General features: G+C 43.0%; 4 protein-coding genes across 14 annotated transcripts; 2 read left to right on the plus strand and 2 right to left on the minus strand.

Annotated features, from left to right (window-relative positions):
- The first annotated feature begins 943 nt into the window (after positions 1–943).
- On the plus strand, positions 944–11052 carry LOC119549024 (EH domain-binding protein 1). 9 transcript variants are annotated; one of them, XM_037856697.1, is made up of 14 exons: positions 944–1071; positions 2341–2591; positions 3715–3922; positions 3986–4167; positions 4236–4420; positions 4956–5799; positions 6152–6354; positions 6412–6788; positions 6956–7045; positions 7908–8210; positions 8270–8957; positions 9711–9807; positions 9877–10065; positions 10124–11052. In XM_037856697.1, the coding sequence occupies exons 2-14, from the start codon at positions 2488–2490 to the stop codon at positions 10206–10208; spliced, it is 3555 nt and encodes a 1184-aa protein (XP_037712625.1). In that variant the 5' UTR covers positions 944–1071; positions 2341–2487; the 3' UTR covers positions 10209–11052. The 9 variants fall into 9 exon arrangements, with proteins under 9 accessions (XP_037712625.1, XP_037712627.1, XP_037712628.1 ...); XM_037856699.1 differs by having other exon boundaries at positions 5022–5799; XM_037856700.1 differs by having other exon boundaries at positions 5025–5799.
- A 61-nt stretch (positions 11053–11113) lies between these two features.
- On the minus strand, positions 11114–13332 carry LOC119549026 (phosphatidylinositol 4,5-bisphosphate 5-phosphatase A). 3 transcript variants are annotated; one of them, XM_037856709.1, is made up of 3 exons: positions 12276–13332; positions 11548–11817; positions 11114–11336 (listed from the first exon to the last, which is right to left on the minus strand). In XM_037856709.1, exons 1-3 carry the CDS (start codon positions 13017–13019, stop codon positions 11313–11315), a joined length of 1038 nt encoding a protein of 345 aa, XP_037712637.1. In that variant the 5' UTR covers positions 13020–13332; the 3' UTR covers positions 11114–11312. The 3 variants fall into 3 exon arrangements, with proteins under 3 accessions (XP_037712637.1, XP_037712635.1, XP_037712634.1); XM_037856707.1 differs by having other exon boundaries at positions 11114–11473; XM_037856706.1 differs by having other exon boundaries at positions 11114–11817.
- Positions 13333–13778: 446 nt separating this feature from the next.
- Positions 13779–15476, plus strand: LOC119551993 (nuclear inhibitor of protein phosphatase 1). Its single transcript, XM_037861713.1, has 5 exons — positions 13779–13915; positions 13977–14191; positions 14255–14469; positions 14531–15110; positions 15174–15476. Exons 1-5 carry the CDS (start codon positions 13887–13889, stop codon positions 15293–15295), a joined length of 1161 nt encoding a protein of 386 aa, XP_037717641.1. The 5' UTR covers positions 13779–13886; the 3' UTR covers positions 15296–15476.
- On the minus strand, positions 15425–17049 carry LOC119551988 (probable asparagine--tRNA ligase, mitochondrial). The gene is made up of 3 exons (XM_037861709.1): positions 16900–17049; positions 16630–16837; positions 15425–16565 (listed from the first exon to the last, which is right to left on the minus strand). Exons 1-3 carry the CDS (start codon positions 16987–16989, stop codon positions 15481–15483), a joined length of 1383 nt encoding a protein of 460 aa, XP_037717637.1. The 5' UTR covers positions 16990–17049; the 3' UTR covers positions 15425–15480.
- Between the last annotated feature and the right edge of the window lie 14 nt (positions 17050–17063).

Below are 17063 nucleotides of genomic sequence, written 5' to 3' on the forward strand. Positions count from 1 at the left end.
CGGGTGTGTGTATTCGCTACTGTTAACCAGCAAATTGTACAGACTTTGTTGCCCAGTGTAGTTTATCGATAACACAATTAGGGTATTCCATTGCGTTGCAAACGTTTGAAAAGTGTAAGCGGTTCCAACAACAATTTTCATACAAAATAGTTTTCAAGGCCTACAACACCCCAGCCTATGTATACAAATCTGTTGTACTTGTGTAAAAATAGGGGGCTAATAATGGGTAAGAACTTTATCTAAAATACTACAAATATACTAAAAAGTTGGGCTTAAGTCTATGGTAATGACAGTGACTGGAAAGAAACAAATTTGAATTTTAAATGCAAAAGAAAAAAATTTGTCTTCTATAAAACAAACTTATTGAATAACAATTTCAATATCAAGCACAGCATTGTTTATGATCCATTCCAGCATTACATCCTTTACACTTTTACGTGGCATTTTGGGTTGTGTTATGCAGACATATACAGGGGTGCTCAAAAGTATTTTCACAAAAGTTAAATATACTCATAATTTTAACTTACTTCTTGTTAACTTTGGCATCAATGGAAAGGTAATTTAAATGCTGTTAAAATGATACAATACATTTTTTTAACCCATTCAGTACCTATTGAAAAGGACGAATTTGTGTGAAAATCTACTTCTTGAACTTTTTTCCTCGTCTTGAAAACTTAAATGTTTTGATGCAAAAAGTTTCTTCAAACAAAAATAATAGTAACTGCAAAAATAATTTTTCAAAAATCATTTTGCTTATATTTTTTATGATTTTTTGAAAACGCTTAGAAACATGCATTTGAGCCATATGTACACTTTTCCAACGCAATTGAATACCCTAAATGTATTGCAGTTGGTATTTTTTTGCGTGACCGTTCTTCAGCATGACCATTCGCTGTTTCGGTATTTTTAAGGTATATAAGGAAGAACAAGCGTTATAGTTGCGGATTTTTCAGATACTTCAACAGCAGAAGAACGTCGGGTCGTAGTCTGAATCGGTGTGAATTATATTATTACTCGCACTAATGTGATAAAAACTAAACGAACGCGAGTGGTCGTAATAATCGCGCAAATGTACGGTGATATATAGGGTCTCCAAGCTGGGATCCCTTTGGGCGAAATCGGAGACCAAAACAAAAATGCCGTAATAGTGAACAGAAAAGATTGTTAAAAACCTATACACACAAGCCCCCAGACCTTTTGCTTTTGCCGAGGCTAACGAGTTGAGTGAGAAGCGAGCCAAAGGTGGAGGGAGGTTGACCAAAATTAAGTGACGACATCGATTTTTTTAAACCATTAATTGCACCTATAACCCTTGTTTAATGTGTGGTCCAAAGGATACTTTAGTACACAATGTCGTTTCAAAGTTATAGCGTTCTAGGTATTCCTAGTAGCGAAGAGAATAATGTTCACAACAACAGGGGTGACTCAGTTGTGGGTCTCAAAAATCATGTCGAGTGAAATGTACGTAAACATCAAACAAACTCACTCAATCTTTTGGGTTTGCAGATCCGAAACAAGCCAATTTTGAGTTCTATGTGGAATTATAATGATTAAGGATACCCCAAATCGAAGTTGTTTTCATTGTAAGGCTATTTATTTGGTTAATATACCCTATTTCCGAGACATGGGACATAAGCCAATTTTGAGTTTTGAGTTCTATATAGAATTATAATGATTCAGGTTCTCCCAATCGAAGTTGTTTTCATTTTAGGGCTATTTATTTGGTTGATATACCCTATTTCCGAGACATGGGTCAACCTCCTTAGATACAAACACTAGTTCGCGAAAACATTTGGGTTTGCAGATCCGAAATAAGCCAGTTTTGAGTTCTATATGGAATTATAATGATTAAGGGATCCCCAAATCGAAGTTGTTTTCATTGTAAGGCTATTTATTTGGTTGATATACCCTATTTCCGAGACATGGGTCAACCTCCTTAGATACAAACACTCATTCGCGAAAACATTAATAGATAAAAACAAAAACAAAACTGGCAATAAGCTGTAAAACTAGAGTATTTATAAGAAAAGCAAAACTGAAGGTCACAAAACAACGAAAAAAGAAAAAAACAAACAGTGTTCTCTCGTATATACGTGTGTGTGTGGGTTTTTGAGTAATTTCGCAGACAACAAAGCAATAAAATCGTTCCCAAAATATGTGTACATATCAACAAAAGTGGTTCTGTGATTTCTGGACCTTACAAAAGTAAACACTTTTGCACCTGCAGATGGCATTACTTTTTTTTATGAATGAACCTTGTAAAATGAACCAGAAATAGTGTAGAATAACCAAAGTATAGTTATGACCTAGCGTTTATATTGGTTTTCATTCCGTACCCAGATTGCCTGCAGAAGTTAAGTGGTAAACATGACACAATAAATTAGTGACAAACCAAGCAACGACGATCGAAACGGGTCTAATTTTTATACAAACCTCAACACCCCGAAAAATCCCAATTAAGGAACCCCACGATCCACACCCGCTAAAATGGCCAGCGTCTGGAAGCGATTGCAGCGCAATTTCAAGCGCGCCGCCAAATTCCAGTTCACTGCATCGTACCACGATCTGCATCTGGAAACGACCGCCAAGTGGTAAGTGCTCCATTTGAAAGTGGATTAATGGATGGATGGATTGGGGAATCGGTTCAAGTAGGTGGGGAGCGGGGCCTAAGTGTTCTACTTGGGCAAACTAGTCGGCAAATGAAAGGGTTAATAGCGGACTTTTGAGCGAAATGAATTTTGTTTCCCTATATATAATACATGACCATTAAATAATGCCTTGGGGAATAATATTTTGTAAGCTGGGTACTGCGCAAAAACACTCTTTTTTTCCTTCAAAAATATTTCCTTATATTTCAAACCGAAATATTATTAGTATATAAGTATATATTATTCCTAAAATTACGCATTTTACGAATATCTATTTTAGTATTGTTTTCGATTCTCTTTGTTTTATATAATGAGCAGACCTTTTCCCTTTAGTTCGAACTATCTTATGTTAAAAAAAAAGTTGCCCTTATCATTTCTTATCATTCTAAAGAGCCGAAAGCTTGTTTACTAAACAAATAATGATAGCAATAGATGTTCCTCCAATTCCCTTGTCCATGGTCTCTATATTTAGAATTCCAAGCTTATCGGGGGTGCCACTGGAATCCCTTAGCGCTGAATTCGAGCGGAACTCTGACATACATATATACATCAATATAAGCTTTACTTGATTTATAGTTGATCATTTCAGTGTTTTGACCTTTATTTTCTCTGTAATGTTGCATTATTTTAAGTTAAAGCAGTAGTAAGTATTTGAAGAACAGCTAATTATATAGATTAATCCGATTTCCCGCAGTAGTTTGTCATGCAAATAAAGCGAGTCTTACGTTGTACGTTTTTTTACTGAATGTATACTTCAATTTAAAGTCTTGATAGCAACGACATGTTCCAAGAATAGAGGAGCTTATAAATATTTCGGTATTCCTCATTTATATTCCATATCTTCGAACATTCAAAAGATACTGTCTTTTCTCCAGAATTTTTGTTTAGTAAACATTCATCATATTCATTTATCAGCTAAAGAGCCCAAATACATACATATAATCACTTCGCATCCGGCGAACAGAAATTGTTATTCATGATCTTATACAGAAATACAGTTGAAAGAACTTTTAAGACCCCCATTTGGCATGAAATTATTAGTAATAAGATGATGTTAAATTTTCAGGCGACCGTCGAACCTCTCTATCGTTTGGACCAGGAGATCTAGGCGAGTGGCCAGTGCTCCGCTGCCATGGGAGCCGGACATGATGAATCCCCTGGTGGGCAATATATCCTGGCCAGTGCCCGACAATCACACCATATCGGTCACCCTGTTCAAGGATCCCAGGACGCACGAACTGGAGGACAAGGACTGGACGTTTGTCATCGAAGATGTGGGTTAAGCTACTAAACTAATGCAGATTATTATAAGTAATGGTTGATCTATCCCTGAACAGGTCACCCCGATGGGCAAGAAACGCGTCCTGGCCAATGCCAGCATCAATATGAGGAAGTATGCCAGCGTAGAATCCACTCAGCAGAGCTTTACATTGACCCTAAAGCCAGTCTCGAAGAAGATTACGGCAGCCAGTCTGGAACTCACGATTAGCTGTGTGTTCTTGAGGGAAGGAAAGGCCACGTGAGTCCTATATCCTTGAATATTATAGTGAGAATGGTGATTCAATGGGTTATATCTATCCCTTCCAGAGACGAGGACATGCAGAGCGTTGTCTCCATGATGTCCGTGAACAACAATGATGTGGCGCCGTTGGATGACTTGGAGGACATTCCCGATTTTGACAACTGTAGTGAAATCACTGACTTTACCCAGCAACTAAAGCATTTGACAATTAGCCTGAATGGCTGCATTGATTTGGACACCCCTCAAAGTGGTAAGAACTCTTCTATAAACCAGTTATAATGTTTTTTGTACTTAAAGTCAAGAATTTGTATCTGTTAGTATGTAAAAATGGACTAGAACCTATGTATATGTATATTATGTATATCCATGGCTGAACATAAGGGAAAGGGAGCCCAAAACTCTGTTTCGTTTATGAGAAGCACCTTGGCTAAGTATTTTAGTAAATGTAATAGATCGGATACTACGCATCTGGTATATGCCATATATGTAAACTTGATCAATGATCATGCATGATCTAATCCACACAAATCAGAATTCCGAATTCCACAAACTCTGAGACAACAAATCAATTGGCTCTAATTTTAGCATTTTAGCTGTAGATATCTTGTACAGACATTTCTCTCTGACTCAAAACGAAATTATTTCCTTTCTATATATCCCATAACATCTACAACACAACATCACGTATCTTGAATGGTTTCCTGCAACCTGTAATTTGTGCGTAAATTGTTAAATGTATATTTTCTTTTGTTTTTTCGTTTCATTTTTGGTTTGTTATGATGTAGTACCTTCGTTATCTGAAGATCCCACACCGTTGGCCGAGTCCATTAATCAATTGCATTTTGAACTAGAAGGCGACGGCAAAGGCGATGCTGCGAGCAAGTTAGACTTGAGCACAGCAACCGGAGCAACCGGTGGTCTTAGTAGTGCCGACGAGTCCCTCAAAACTCCCAATGGACTGCAGCCCCTGGTGGACAGTACGCCCATTAAGTCACCCGGCGAGGTGAGGCAGCCGCCCAAGCAAACACCTGCGGAGCCAGCGAGGTCAAAGACCATGGAGACCTTCGACAAAATGGTGACATCAACGCCGCTGGAACCCAAAGCAAGCAAAGATGATGCCAAGCCAAAGAAGAAAAGGGCCTTGTTCTTCACCGAGAAGGAGGATGAGCAGGATTTGAGGGTGACGAGTCTCAAGGAGGAGAGTGGCAATGACAGCACCAAAAAGGAAACGACCAAAGAGGAGAACAAGTCCACTAAGGAGGCCTCATCTGTGGTGGTGGTGGTGGTGCCACAGAGTGTCAAGCGACCCGAGTTGCAGCCCCTGAACCTAAAGAAGAGCTACGAACCCTCGCCGACTCCTGCGCCCGCACCCGCTCCCGCACCCGCATCTGTGATAAACGAATCCACAGGATCGCAGTCGGGTTTGAGTACCTCTGGCCCGCTGAACAACAGCCTAAAGCCCGTGGAGAAGATCGTGCTGAAGACGAACACACCCGGGCAGGATCTGCTGGAGTGGTGCAAAGAGGTTACCAAAGACTACCACAATGTTAAGGTCACCAACCTGACGACCAGCTGGCGGAACGGCATGGCCTTCTGCGCCATCATCCATCACTTTGCGCCTGAGCTCATGTGAGTTGTCATGATTAGTGGTTACTTATAACCGAAATAAGGTCACAAAAGATAAAACGAATTACTTGTAATCAATGAAATTAGTTGATTACTAATATTCCTTCAAATTCTTACAATTAATCTAATTATCCACCAATGTTCAATTGTTCTTAACCCCCAAAACCAACTGAGATCACGTGAATTGTCACAATTTAATTAGTATTTCTTACCGAAATAAGATCACTAGGGACACAAAGATTAAACAAATGATTGATTATCTTATTTCTACCTTATATCTAAAAATTCCTGCATTGAAACTGATTATTTATTTTCAAAAGCGACTGTAAACTAAATAAACTTCTTCCCTTTTTAGTGACATGTCCCAGCTGAGCGCCCATGATGTGGTGGGCAACTGTCGGATTGCCTTCGATGCGGCGGAATCCTTGGGAATACCCCGCGTAATCGAGCCGCGGGAAATGAACATGCTGACAGTGCCGGACAAGTTGGGCGTGATGACCTATTTGCATCAGTTGAGGGCGCATTTCACTGGAAAGCAGCTGAAAATCGAGCAAATTGGTAAGCCAAGACAAGGAAATACAAACGATATAGCTTAAAAACTTGTATTCTTTTTAGGATCCACGGCAGATGAGTCGAGCTACGTGATTGGCGACTATATGTCGGACAATTTGTCGCAGAGTCGCATCGTCTTTTCGCACCCGAAGACTTTGCTGCTGCATCAGAACTCCATCGATGAGGAGATCATGGGACATAATAAGTCAGAGCAACTCTCGCCCACTAGGAAAAAGGATGTGAAGAATCAGATTCTGAACAACTCGAAGAACATACTGGACAAGGTGATGTCGCCCACCAAGGACAAGAACTCGATCAACGCATCGCAGCATGCCAATCAGTCGCCGCCTCCGCCGCAGGAGGACTCCCTGGACGAAGGTCCTCCCGTGGGTGGCAAGGAGAACATCTCCAAATCCGTCATTGATCCCCAGGCGGCCAATGTGAGTAGAAGCCAGGATCACAGTATTTGCCCCGTTAAGTTGAAGTTATCCATTGAGTTGTTGCTTTTAATTACTTGCCTATTTTGCAGTTGATTTCCCATAGCTTTTCCGTTCTGTATATACTTGGTTTTATTGTTTTTTTGCTTTATTTATGATTTGATTTGTAGCGAATCTTAACGCGCCACAAGCTGATGAGCGAAAAAGCCAAGCTGATGATGGAAAAGCTAAAGCTTTGCAATTCCAGCGAGGCGATCGACGTAAGTAGCTTCTTGCCAGAGACGCAGTTCGCGTTCGCCGCACGCAGCGCAGCTTATCTCTTGCATGTCTTCTTGATTCCTATGAACAGTATTATTATTATGGGGTTTTCCTAAGTAATATAGGCACATTAAAAAATAACAAAAAAATATAAAAACAAAAAAAAACCATGAGACTATCATATTTTCTGTCAAAGATTATAGTTTTTTAGCTATTATATATGATTTTTGTATTATTATAGTATTATTATTATTGGGGGTTCCCTAACAATATTAAAAAAAACACAATGCAGACTAATATTTCCTCTCAAAAATAATAATTTTTTAGCGTTTATATTGATTAAGCGCCGATTTCACAATGTCAAGTTAACTTTTGTCGTTGGGTTAAATTGCTTTTTCGAAAAAATTCTGTTTCTCAATGTCATGTAAGTGTTTATCTGACCGAAAACATATTTTGAGGCAATGTTCTAGGTAAACTTGTTGCTTGACATATCAAAACTGTCAGAAAAGTTCGCCTTTCAGGTTAGAGAAACCGAATTGACATTATATTGAGAGAACAAAGTTATCTACACTTTCTTTAACAAATAAGAAACTAGAATCTTAACATGACATTGAAATATCGGCACTGATCGTTTTACTAAAGTAAACCAAAGTAATGAACTTGTTGTAAAAGTAAATTGTTTAGTACAAAACTTATTGTTTAGCTATAGCCATATGGCACTTATAAAATATCATCTTTCACAAACCTAAACAGTTTTCATTTCAGTTTCCAAGAAAACCCTATATTTTGTATACTTTTCTTACTATAAAACGGCCAATTAGTTCATATCCTCACTCACTTCTCTCTATGTCTTTGCCCTGGCAGGAGGAGCGACAGGCTCGTCTGCGGGAACAGGCTCGTCGCCTCATCCTGGAGACGCGTGTGCGGAGCGGCGGCTCCGTGGAGAGCCCCACCAGCCCCACGAGGCCCAAGCTGGAGCGGACCATCTCGCCCATCCACAACGGAGCCGAGGAGTTCTACCTGGAGCAGTCAAAGAAGCTGGATGCGCAAGAACCGAGCAGTCCTAGTCATAGGTTAAGTGGTCTAAAGGGCCTGGGAGTGAATGGCAGTCCGCTGCAGTCCTTCAACGCAATTGTGGATCGCGTTTCACCGAAGCACGAGAAGAGGGTAGGCTGAAAGAGGTTGATTTGTGAAGTGACAAGGTATAACTCATGTGCTGTTTCCAGGGTGACAAGCTGTCCTACATCGAGTCGGAGCTGGAGGCCCTGGAGCGGGAGCAGGAGGCCATTGACCAGAAGGCCAGCAGTCTGGAGGCCAAGCTGCGCGCCGTGATGGGCGGCAATCCAAGTAATAATCGCCGGGGTAGCGCCCGAAACGGCAACCCCATCCTTAGGCTAATCCGAAATAGTATTGGTGGTGGTGATGTGATACGCATCAAGCTGCTCGACTCGGATGACGAGAGTCTGTTTGGTGGAGGAGGTGCCGGCAGTGGTGGCGGTGGTGGTAGCGAGGACGACGACCGGGACACGTCCAGCGACAGTGTCAGCAACTCCGGCTACGAGTTGCATACGCGCCAGCGCCCCCGGCCGCGCTCCCATTCGTGCTTTGTGCCCAATGTGCCCAAGAGTGTGCATCCATCGACCATGACCTCGCCCGCCCATCTGCGTCCGCATCATGTGCATCATGTTGTGCCCTACACCCACATGCTAGACAGCTCCCCGTCGGCGCTCTCCTCGCAGCAGTCCTCCTGCGACAATCTGCCCGCGTGCAGCGAGGATGACGAGATCCTGGCGCTGGCGGCCAACGGCCGGGCGGCTTCCTTGCGGCGGCAGCAGGATCGCCACAGGCGACGCCGTCAGCGGCGGGAGCGGCGGGAGCGGCGCTCCCATTTGTGTCACATCCCCAGTCATTGTGGTAAAGTGCGGCCCATCCCCTCATGCCTGTTCCATTGAGCTGCTCTGCCAATCGCTTTTGCCGATGCACTGCCACGCCTCACCGCCTGACTGATCGCCCGCCCGCCCAGATCTTCCGGATCGCCCGCCTTTCCGCCTGCCCGCTAGCATCTTTCAATCGCATCCAATCAATCGCTCATCTTTTGTGCCGTTTGTTTGTGCTAATTTGTGTCTGTGTTTGCTTATTAACTTGGCCGGGCCAACCGTTCCAAATTGTGTCTAACTATATATGTTCCGATTTGGTTCTATTTGACCCGATATAATGCTCACTAATCACAGAGTCAGCACTCTGCAGCAGCTTTAAAGACCGCCCAAGGACGCCTACTTAGACTGAAACCAAGCACGAAGAGCCTGTTCTGGTTTTTTGACTGTATAACCATCTATGGTTCCCATTGTTGTGGTTTATCTATCAGGCCTGTTACGTTTTTTACTTTCGAGTATTTTACTCCAATTTGATTTGTAGAAATAATAATACTTAACTAAGATAAAAGTATATAATCATTTAAATTATTTCAACAACGGTTCAGATGATATTATAATATCTATAAATAACTAAAAGTATTCTAAGTTGCTTGTAAAACGGATATAAAAACTTCCCAAGAACGATTTAACAAGTCCTATCAGAACAGGCCAGCTTCAATTAATCTTAGTTATTCACAAAGAAAAACCCCCCATTAAAAGGCTATCAATAACAAGACATTTAAACATTCCACAGAGACCGAGGAAACGGAGGAGCAACTGCTATCGCAATGGTTTACGCTGGTCAACAAAAAGAACGCACTTCTCCGGCGACAAATGCAGCTGAACATACTGTAAGCAATCATTAAACCTCACTATCAGTTGGGTGACCTATCTAACTTATGGCTATTTTTACCCCACAGCGAACAAGAAAAAGATTTGGAGCGAAAGCATACAATGCTGAACCAGGAGCTGCGGGCGGCGCAATCTGTGGAGGATTGGCGCAAGACGGAAGTGCAGCGGGAGAAGGAGCGGCTGCTGCTCGAGGAGCTGATGACGATTGTCGACAAGCGTGACCAGTTGGTGCAGCATCTGCACAACCAGGAGAAAGCGTAAGTTGGGAGCTTCGCCCTTTGATCGTGGCAGAAATTAATCCGAAATATCTTTTAGGATCGAAGACGACCAGGAGATCGCGAAGGTACTGCAGCACGTGGATATCAGCGACAAAGACAAAGACAAATGTGTTCTTCAATAGAAATCGAAATTAACCAAACCTGACTGGAGATTATACTTACACACTCAATCGTATCTATGTAACTAGTTAGTTTGGAGACACGCGATAAGGTCGCGTGGTTTTTGTGGTTCGGTGTCGCTTCTTATGCAATCGTTATATCCAACGACAACAAATACTTGGACCACTTGGTATGGTTATTGGAAAAAAAGGTATACTGTGAAACAAATTGCTTATCTATTCGAGCAAAGAAATTCAAAGATAAAGAACAAAACGTCCGTTAGTAAATTAAGATATAAAGATCGAGAACAGACACTTCAAAAGGGACACTTTTACACTCATTTGGTTCAATAATGCTAATCAATATGATAATCAGATATTCGAGTTTTACTGTGTTAACTTCGTTTAATGTTTTGTTGTTGTGCCATCTGAACCACAGCTAAAGTGAATCCTGAACGCAAATTAATGTGAGTTAGGGAATAAAGGTGGCAATTTTACGTTAGTTTGTACCTTAGCATTTATCCCACATAAAAAACGCTTCATCCAAAAATACATGTACACTTATATATTTATTAAATACCTTTATGCGAAGACCTATTTAACCATACTTAATTGAGAATACTACTTATTCTTAGAAACAAAAATGTACCCTTATATATTTGTGAATTACCTTTTTGCAAAGTCGTATTTCAGCATACTTAAGTTCAACAAAGCGCTTTAATAGTAATTTAAAGGTGGCTTATGTATATACTTATATTTATATTTATAATTATTTTATTTTACGTTGCCCAGGCGAGGGACAAGAACTGTTCAACCCACGAACATAGCTAATAAAGAATACAAATTGCTGATAAAACCCAAAAACAAATCGAAGTGTTTAAATTTGGCATCTTCCTAGAATTCAGTTTTAAAATAAAACAAAATATGAATCACTTCGAGAGTCAACAGATTTATTTATTCGATCAACAGGTTTTTGTACAAAAATACATTTTATTTAAAATAATCAAACTTTAACAGAATCTCATCTTAATTGACTGATACTATGAGTTTAGATACGTGTATTGGATCACTTGAGAATTGCTTATAGGATTGCTATATTAGCGAGATTCCATCACATTGTACTTGATATTATTTTCGTTTCTCTGGTTCCTTCTGCAAGGAAGTCTTTTGATTACTCTATAACTCGACTATAGATCGATTCTACGCAAAAGCATGCAAAGAGATTTATAATTATACAATTAAGTGACGTCATGGCGGCGCTACCATTGCTCTAGTTCAGCGTTAAATAACTACAAAAGAAGCGAAATCAAAGTTGAGTACAGGACAGAGCTACAAGCACAGCAAAAGCGAAGGTTAGACTAACATTTGGCGCGGTGGGAGATGTAGCAGCTCCGTGCGTCATCTCGTGCAGCTCCTCATCGGTGAAGGTCCGATTGGCTGCGTCGACCTTGTAGCTGAACGTGGCCGATACGGGCTTGTGGTCGGAGAGCATGTAGTCCATGTGAGACTGATAAGACAGCTGGTTGGCACTGAGGGTAATGCCCGGATAAATGTTGCTTTGCACGCGATGCAAAATCCTATCGCACCAGGCAGGTCGTCGCTTCAAGTTGTAGTCGTTGGTGCCCTCCACGAACTGCAGGGAAATCAATTTGTCATTAAATGGGTACTTGAGATAAGGGGAACTAAATTGATTTCTTAATTATTGTCGAGCATTTGGCACTCAAGTTAGCTCCAAAAAAAATATTTTGCTGGCTTTGATTGACAACCAAAGGCAATTTTAACTAAGGAATTTTAACTAAGGGGAATCCCCAGCGAATCAACGTTTTTGTGAATTCCCTAACGAAGTTAAAATAGCACTAGCGGATGAGATTATTGTTATATAATTAAATTTAAAATAGGCATGAGTAATATGTTTTCAGACGAAAATTATAAAATTTGGACAGCTTATAAATTTTTGTGTGCAAAGGAAATTTATTACCAATTCATGTATGATATCTAATATGATATAATTGAATTTGAGATAAAAAAAAAGGTCTAGGTTGGCAAACCCTACTATCTTTGAGCTAATAATGTCAAAGATTTACTAATTACCTTAAAAGTGGGAGCAAAGTCGGGCTGCTGCTCCTCCAGCAGGCTAAAGGCGCTGCCCTTCTCCCGCAGCAGGTTCAACTGGTCCAGCTTGAGCAGATCCTCATAGCGCATGTTCTCCACATCCGTGCGCACATCCCAGGCGGACATCTCCCCGGAGAGGCGGAAATTGAGATCACCGAACCAGAAGACAAAGTCGTGGTCGAAGATCCGGCGATATCCCTCCGCGTTGTACTTGTGGTTATCGACTATCTGGTGGTAGTCCTCGATGCGCTCCTTGAGCTTATCATCATGGGCCGCCAAGTGGGAGCAGACGAAAGCTACGCCCGTTCCGTAGAGGGAGAGCCGGATGCTCACTGCTCCCTTGTTGCCCCACAGACCACCTAGACCAGTGCGCGTGGCCTCCGATTCGATGTTTTTCATGTGCGGAATGTGCTTGTGCTGGGCAAACATGGTAATGAGGATGCCCTGCAGCTGCTTGGAGTCCACCTTGACGAACTGGTGGTCCTGCAGGGCGCCGGCGATCTTCAGCACCCACGGATCGTCCTGGAAGATCTTCAGCACCTGAGTGGTGCTCACCTCCTGGAAACCAATCACATATATGTCAGGCAGCTGGTTGTCCGGACAGGTGGTGTTCCCATTGAGGGACAGCAGGGAGTTGAGGTCCTGTTCCCGCGGCGAGTGGGTGCCCACGTTCCAGGTCAGCAGGAAGATGCACAGGTCGGCAATCACCGAAGTCGTAACCATTTTCCGTCCGTCAATTATCTATGATTAATACTTTTGGCTATAGACGTCGTCACAAGGTGGCAATCGATGATTTCACGGGCATCCAAAACAGGTTTCCGGATGCGACAGCATTAAAAAACAAAGCGATAGGGCTACTTGCACACGCTACTTTCATTTATGTAACATTCGTTTTTTAAGCAGTAATTAATTAAGCCGCCTTAATTGGATTAACTAGTGGTAGTTGCCTATATTATTTTTAGAATTCTCAGCTGTCGTTATTTATGTTTATTTCTCCGTCCGTTGCGTTTGAAAGGTATGACCGTACCGCGATCATTCAAATACACCAGCCAGAACGGCTTACTTATCGATAACATTATGGCAGTTGGAATGATCGGTGGTGTTTCACTATCGAGCTAGTTCTTTTCAATTTTCTTATTAATTTATTATTTTTTAATGAACAAAGGTTATATATAATTATAATAAATACAGAATAAGTCATTCTGAATCTTTGAGTAGAATGCTAAAATATTTGATTGCTACTTTTAATTGCGTTTTGGTTTTTAAGTCTTAAACAAGTCTTAAATATTATTTAAAACATTTAAATAATTTTTTTTCTGTTATTTTTGATTTTTCTGAACCTGATCTAATTAAATGTTATAAATATATAACTAATTAAAATAATATCAAACAATGAGAATACCCCTATTTTTAGCAATTAAAAAAGAGGAATATCCCGTTTATAGCTACTTCGGCTATCGATACTATCGTATTGGACGCAATATTTGACCATATTTGTGTACACACTGGCCGGTGGGCAAGGATTTTTCATAAAAATAAACAAATTCGGGTTTAACCGACTTTCAACACGAATTAACTAAATCTATTCGCATGGCCAGCAGCTACGACATCCCCAGTTGGTTGGTTAATAACGGCAGGAATTGTGTTCCCCCACAAGCAAGTAATATTTGCTCTTTTTAGGGCCGGCAAACCGCCCACTGGGTTGCATCTGGATGTGCTGAAGGACGAGAAACTAGTCCAGAAACTGATGGTCGATGAGAAAAGATGCTACTTATTCGGCCGCAACAGCCAGATGAACGACTTCTGCATTGACCACGCCTCCTGTTCGCGGGTCCACTCGGCATTTGTGTACCACAAGCACCTCAACATAGCCTACCTCGTGGATCTGGGCTCCAGTAAGTGCTGAAATCTGGATAAGGGGTATCTAACCATCTTAACCCACTTGTCATCTCCTCCAGCCCATGGCACCTTCATTGGAACCCTCAGACTGGAGGCGCACAAGCCCACACAACTGCAGATCAACAGCACCTTTCACTTTGGGGCTTCCACCCGGAACTACATACTCAGGGAACGACCCTCTGGCCACCACAGCAACATCATGGAGGACCTGCCGCTCAGTGAAACCAGCGATGGAGCTCTGCTGGGTCTTCCCGAAAGCCAAACCGAACTTGATGTGCGTTAAGTCTGCAGTAGAAGGTCCTTTCCATGCTAAGTAACCATCCATTCCCCTCCAGAATCTCACGGAGTACAACACGGCCCACAACCGACGCATCTCTATGCTGGGCATCGATGATGACACCAACATGCGAAAACAGAACGCCCTGAAGCAGGGTCGGCGCATCCGGAATGTCACATTTAACGACGAGGAGATTGTCATCAACCCCGAGGATGTGGATCCCAATGTGGGGCGCTTCAGGAACCTGGTACAAACCACTGTGGTGCCCGCCAAAAGGGCCCGCTACGATGTCAACCACATGGGCATCCATTCGGGCAGCAGCCTGGCTAGTGCCAATGCCGCACATGTTCATCAATTGTTCCAGCAGAGCCTGGCGGACATGAAGCACCAGCAGCAGCAGCACAGGGAAATGCCTCCGCCCAATGCAGTGCCTCACTCGCCGACTAATTCACTATATCAAGGCCTTCCGGCCGAAACTCATGGCAAGGGTGATCTAGAGCCCATCTCTCCCCTGAGCATCGGTTCCAAGTTGGGCCTGCTGCTGCCAAATCCCGCGCCCGAGGTGTTGCCCGTCTTCGATGAGGCCGTGGAGCCCACCTCGACATTGGCCCAAAAGTTGGCTGTGGCTAATGCAAATGGTAATGGTTCCGGCGATTATTCCCCACCAAGTTCTCGACTGATTGCCTATCTTGCTTTTTCAGTGCGTCGCTATGGCGAGGATCCGCATGACTCCAGTGGAGAGGGCGACGCCCTGTGTCCGCAGAAAAAGAAATACGCCAAGGAGGCCTGGCCAGGTCGCAAGCCCATGTTGGGGCAGCTATAGAGGCTTATTAGCTGGCCTGAGAGATTACAGAGCACCGAAAATTATGTTCGTAGTAAAGTAACCAATTTTACGTAGACCCCACTTACAATTTCCTAATGTTTATGATTGAAAATATTGTCTTGAGTAATATACATTTATTACACTTTCAAACATAATAAACCCACATATTTTACACCTTTAACGAATCACATCTTGCAGCTGTGCGGATACCTTGGAAAAGGTATCACATCTCTGATGTTCTTAACGCCCGTTATCAGCTGCAAGTAACGCTCAAAGCCCATGCCGAATCCTCCAGTTGGAATTCCTCCATACTTTCGCAGGTCAACATACCAGGACAAATCCTTTGGCAGTTGCGGATGGGCTTTTAATATCGCTGGGTCACTTTCACGCAGGCTACCACCACATAGTTCTCCAACAGCTGGCATCAGGAGATCCAGGGCATGGACTCGACTGGGATTCGTGCGGGAGACTTTCATGTAGAAGGGTTTTTGCTGCGCAGGCCAATCCACAACGAATACGGGAGCAGCACAGTGAGCGACTAGGAACAGTTCCTGGTCCTTGGAGAAGCCCTCATCCAGGCTTATGGGAGTCTTCAGGCTATCCTTATTTTCCTGTAGGACTTGCAGGGCTTCATCGTAACTCATTATCTTCCAGGGAACTTGCAACCAAGGCAGATCAGAGCTGGAGTTTGAGTTCCTCTGACAGAAATTAAGATCCTCGGAGCTCGTTTCCAGCAGGCGGTTTGTCACCGACTTAAGCATCTGTTCAATGAACCGCGCCAACTTTTCCAATTCCTCCAAATGGGCCAGTTCCGCTTCAAACATGTAGAACTCGGCTAAATGCAGTGGCGACTTGGAGTTCTCAGCTCGGAAGGCTGGTGAGAGGGTGTATGTGTTGCCCAGGCCGTAGGTCATGGCCTCTAGATGCAGTTGCCCGGAGACGCTGAGGAAAACCTTGTCATCGAAGTAGCTCTGCTCCAGGGGAACATTCGGTCTGGCCATCTGCTTGAGCAGAGCTTCCGAGTCCGGTTGCACCCGGAATACTTCTCCCGCTCCCTCGCAATCGTTGGTGGTCAGCAGGGGAGTGTTGATCTGCACGAAGTCCAGCTCATCCATGTAGTCGTGGATGGCCTTCTGGGCCTTGTGCCTGACCCTCATCTGGGCGGCCACGAAATCAACGCGGGATCGAAGATGCAAATGCTCGCGGACATATTCCGGTGGATGTTTCTGCTTGGGGCTAAATGGATAGCCCTCCTGCAGGTGTCCTTCAGCTGGGGGAAGGAGATGTGGCTTTAAAGGGTTCCTGTTCCTTAATCTTGGGACTACCATAGTTACCCAACATTTCCACCCGATCCGCATGCAACTCAAAGCTGCCGTTTGGGGACACTTGGACTTGACCCACCGCCGAAATGACGCTGCCCGGAGCCAAGTGCTGGTTTTCCGGCGTCCGAGGCACCACCACCTGGAACCTACTGCTCGTGGATCCATCATTAATGTCCAAAAATGTGTTATTCTTCAGCCGGCGAACATTTTTGATCCAGCCCTAGTTGAAAATTATATTTTTTGAATGGACAATGGATTTAGACTGTTAGTTATGGAGCCTACCTGTATGCTCAAAGAGTCCCCTGGCTTATGAGACCTATATATTTGGGCTATACGTCCTGATTTGCTATAAAATCGCCGCAGGAATAACATCTTTATTTCTATTTTGTTTTGATTCCCTTGCAGTCGGCGTTGCCAGATCTGTCAAATCGCTTGCGTCGTGATAT

Source organism: Drosophila subpulchrella, chromosome 2R (assembly GCF_014743375.2).
Source record: "Drosophila subpulchrella strain 33 F10 #4 breed RU33 chromosome 2R, RU_Dsub_v1.1 Primary Assembly, whole genome shotgun sequence".
NCBI classification, from domain to species: domain Eukaryota; kingdom Metazoa; phylum Arthropoda; class Insecta; order Diptera; family Drosophilidae; genus Drosophila; species Drosophila subpulchrella.

Coding starts and splice junctions, on each gene's coding strand:
- LOC119549024 (XM_037856697.1), top strand. CDS start 2,488: ATGGCCAGCGTCTGGAAGCGATTGCAGCGCAATTTCAAGCGCGCCGCC. Junction 6,789..6,955: donor TTGATCCCCAGGCGGCCAAT/GTGAGTAGAAGC, acceptor TTTGATTTGTAG/CGAATCTTAACGCGCCACAA. Junction 10,066..10,123: donor CTGCACAACCAGGAGAAAGC/GTAAGTTGGGAG, acceptor AATATCTTTTAG/GATCGAAGACGACCAGGAGA.
- LOC119549026 (XM_037856706.1), bottom strand. CDS start 13,019: ATGGTTACGACTTCGGTGATTGCCGACCTGTGCATCTTCCTGCTGACC. Junction 11,818..12,275: donor ACTTTGCTCCCACTTTTAAG/GTAATTAGTAAA, acceptor ATTTCCCTGCAG/TTCGTGGAGGGCACCAACGA.
- LOC119551993 (XM_037861713.1), top strand. CDS start 13,887: ATGGCCAGCAGCTACGACATCCCCAGTTG. Junction 13,916..13,976: donor AGCTACGACATCCCCAGTTG/GTTGGTTAATAA, acceptor TGCTCTTTTTAG/GGCCGGCAAACCGCCCACTG. Junction 14,470..14,530: donor AAAGCCAAACCGAACTTGAT/GTGCGTTAAGTC, acceptor ATTCCCCTCCAG/AATCTCACGGAGTACAACAC.
- LOC119551988 (XM_037861709.1), bottom strand. CDS start 16,989: ATGTTATTCCTGCGGCGATTTTATAGCAAATCAGGACGTATAGCCCAA. Junction 16,838..16,899: donor GGGACTCTTTGAGCATACAG/GTAGGCTCCATA, acceptor ATTTTCAACTAG/GGCTGGATCAAAAATGTTCG. Junction 16,566..16,629: donor GGATCGGGTGGAAATGTTGG/GTAACTATGGTA, acceptor TCCTTCCCCCAG/CTGAAGGACACCTGCAGGAG.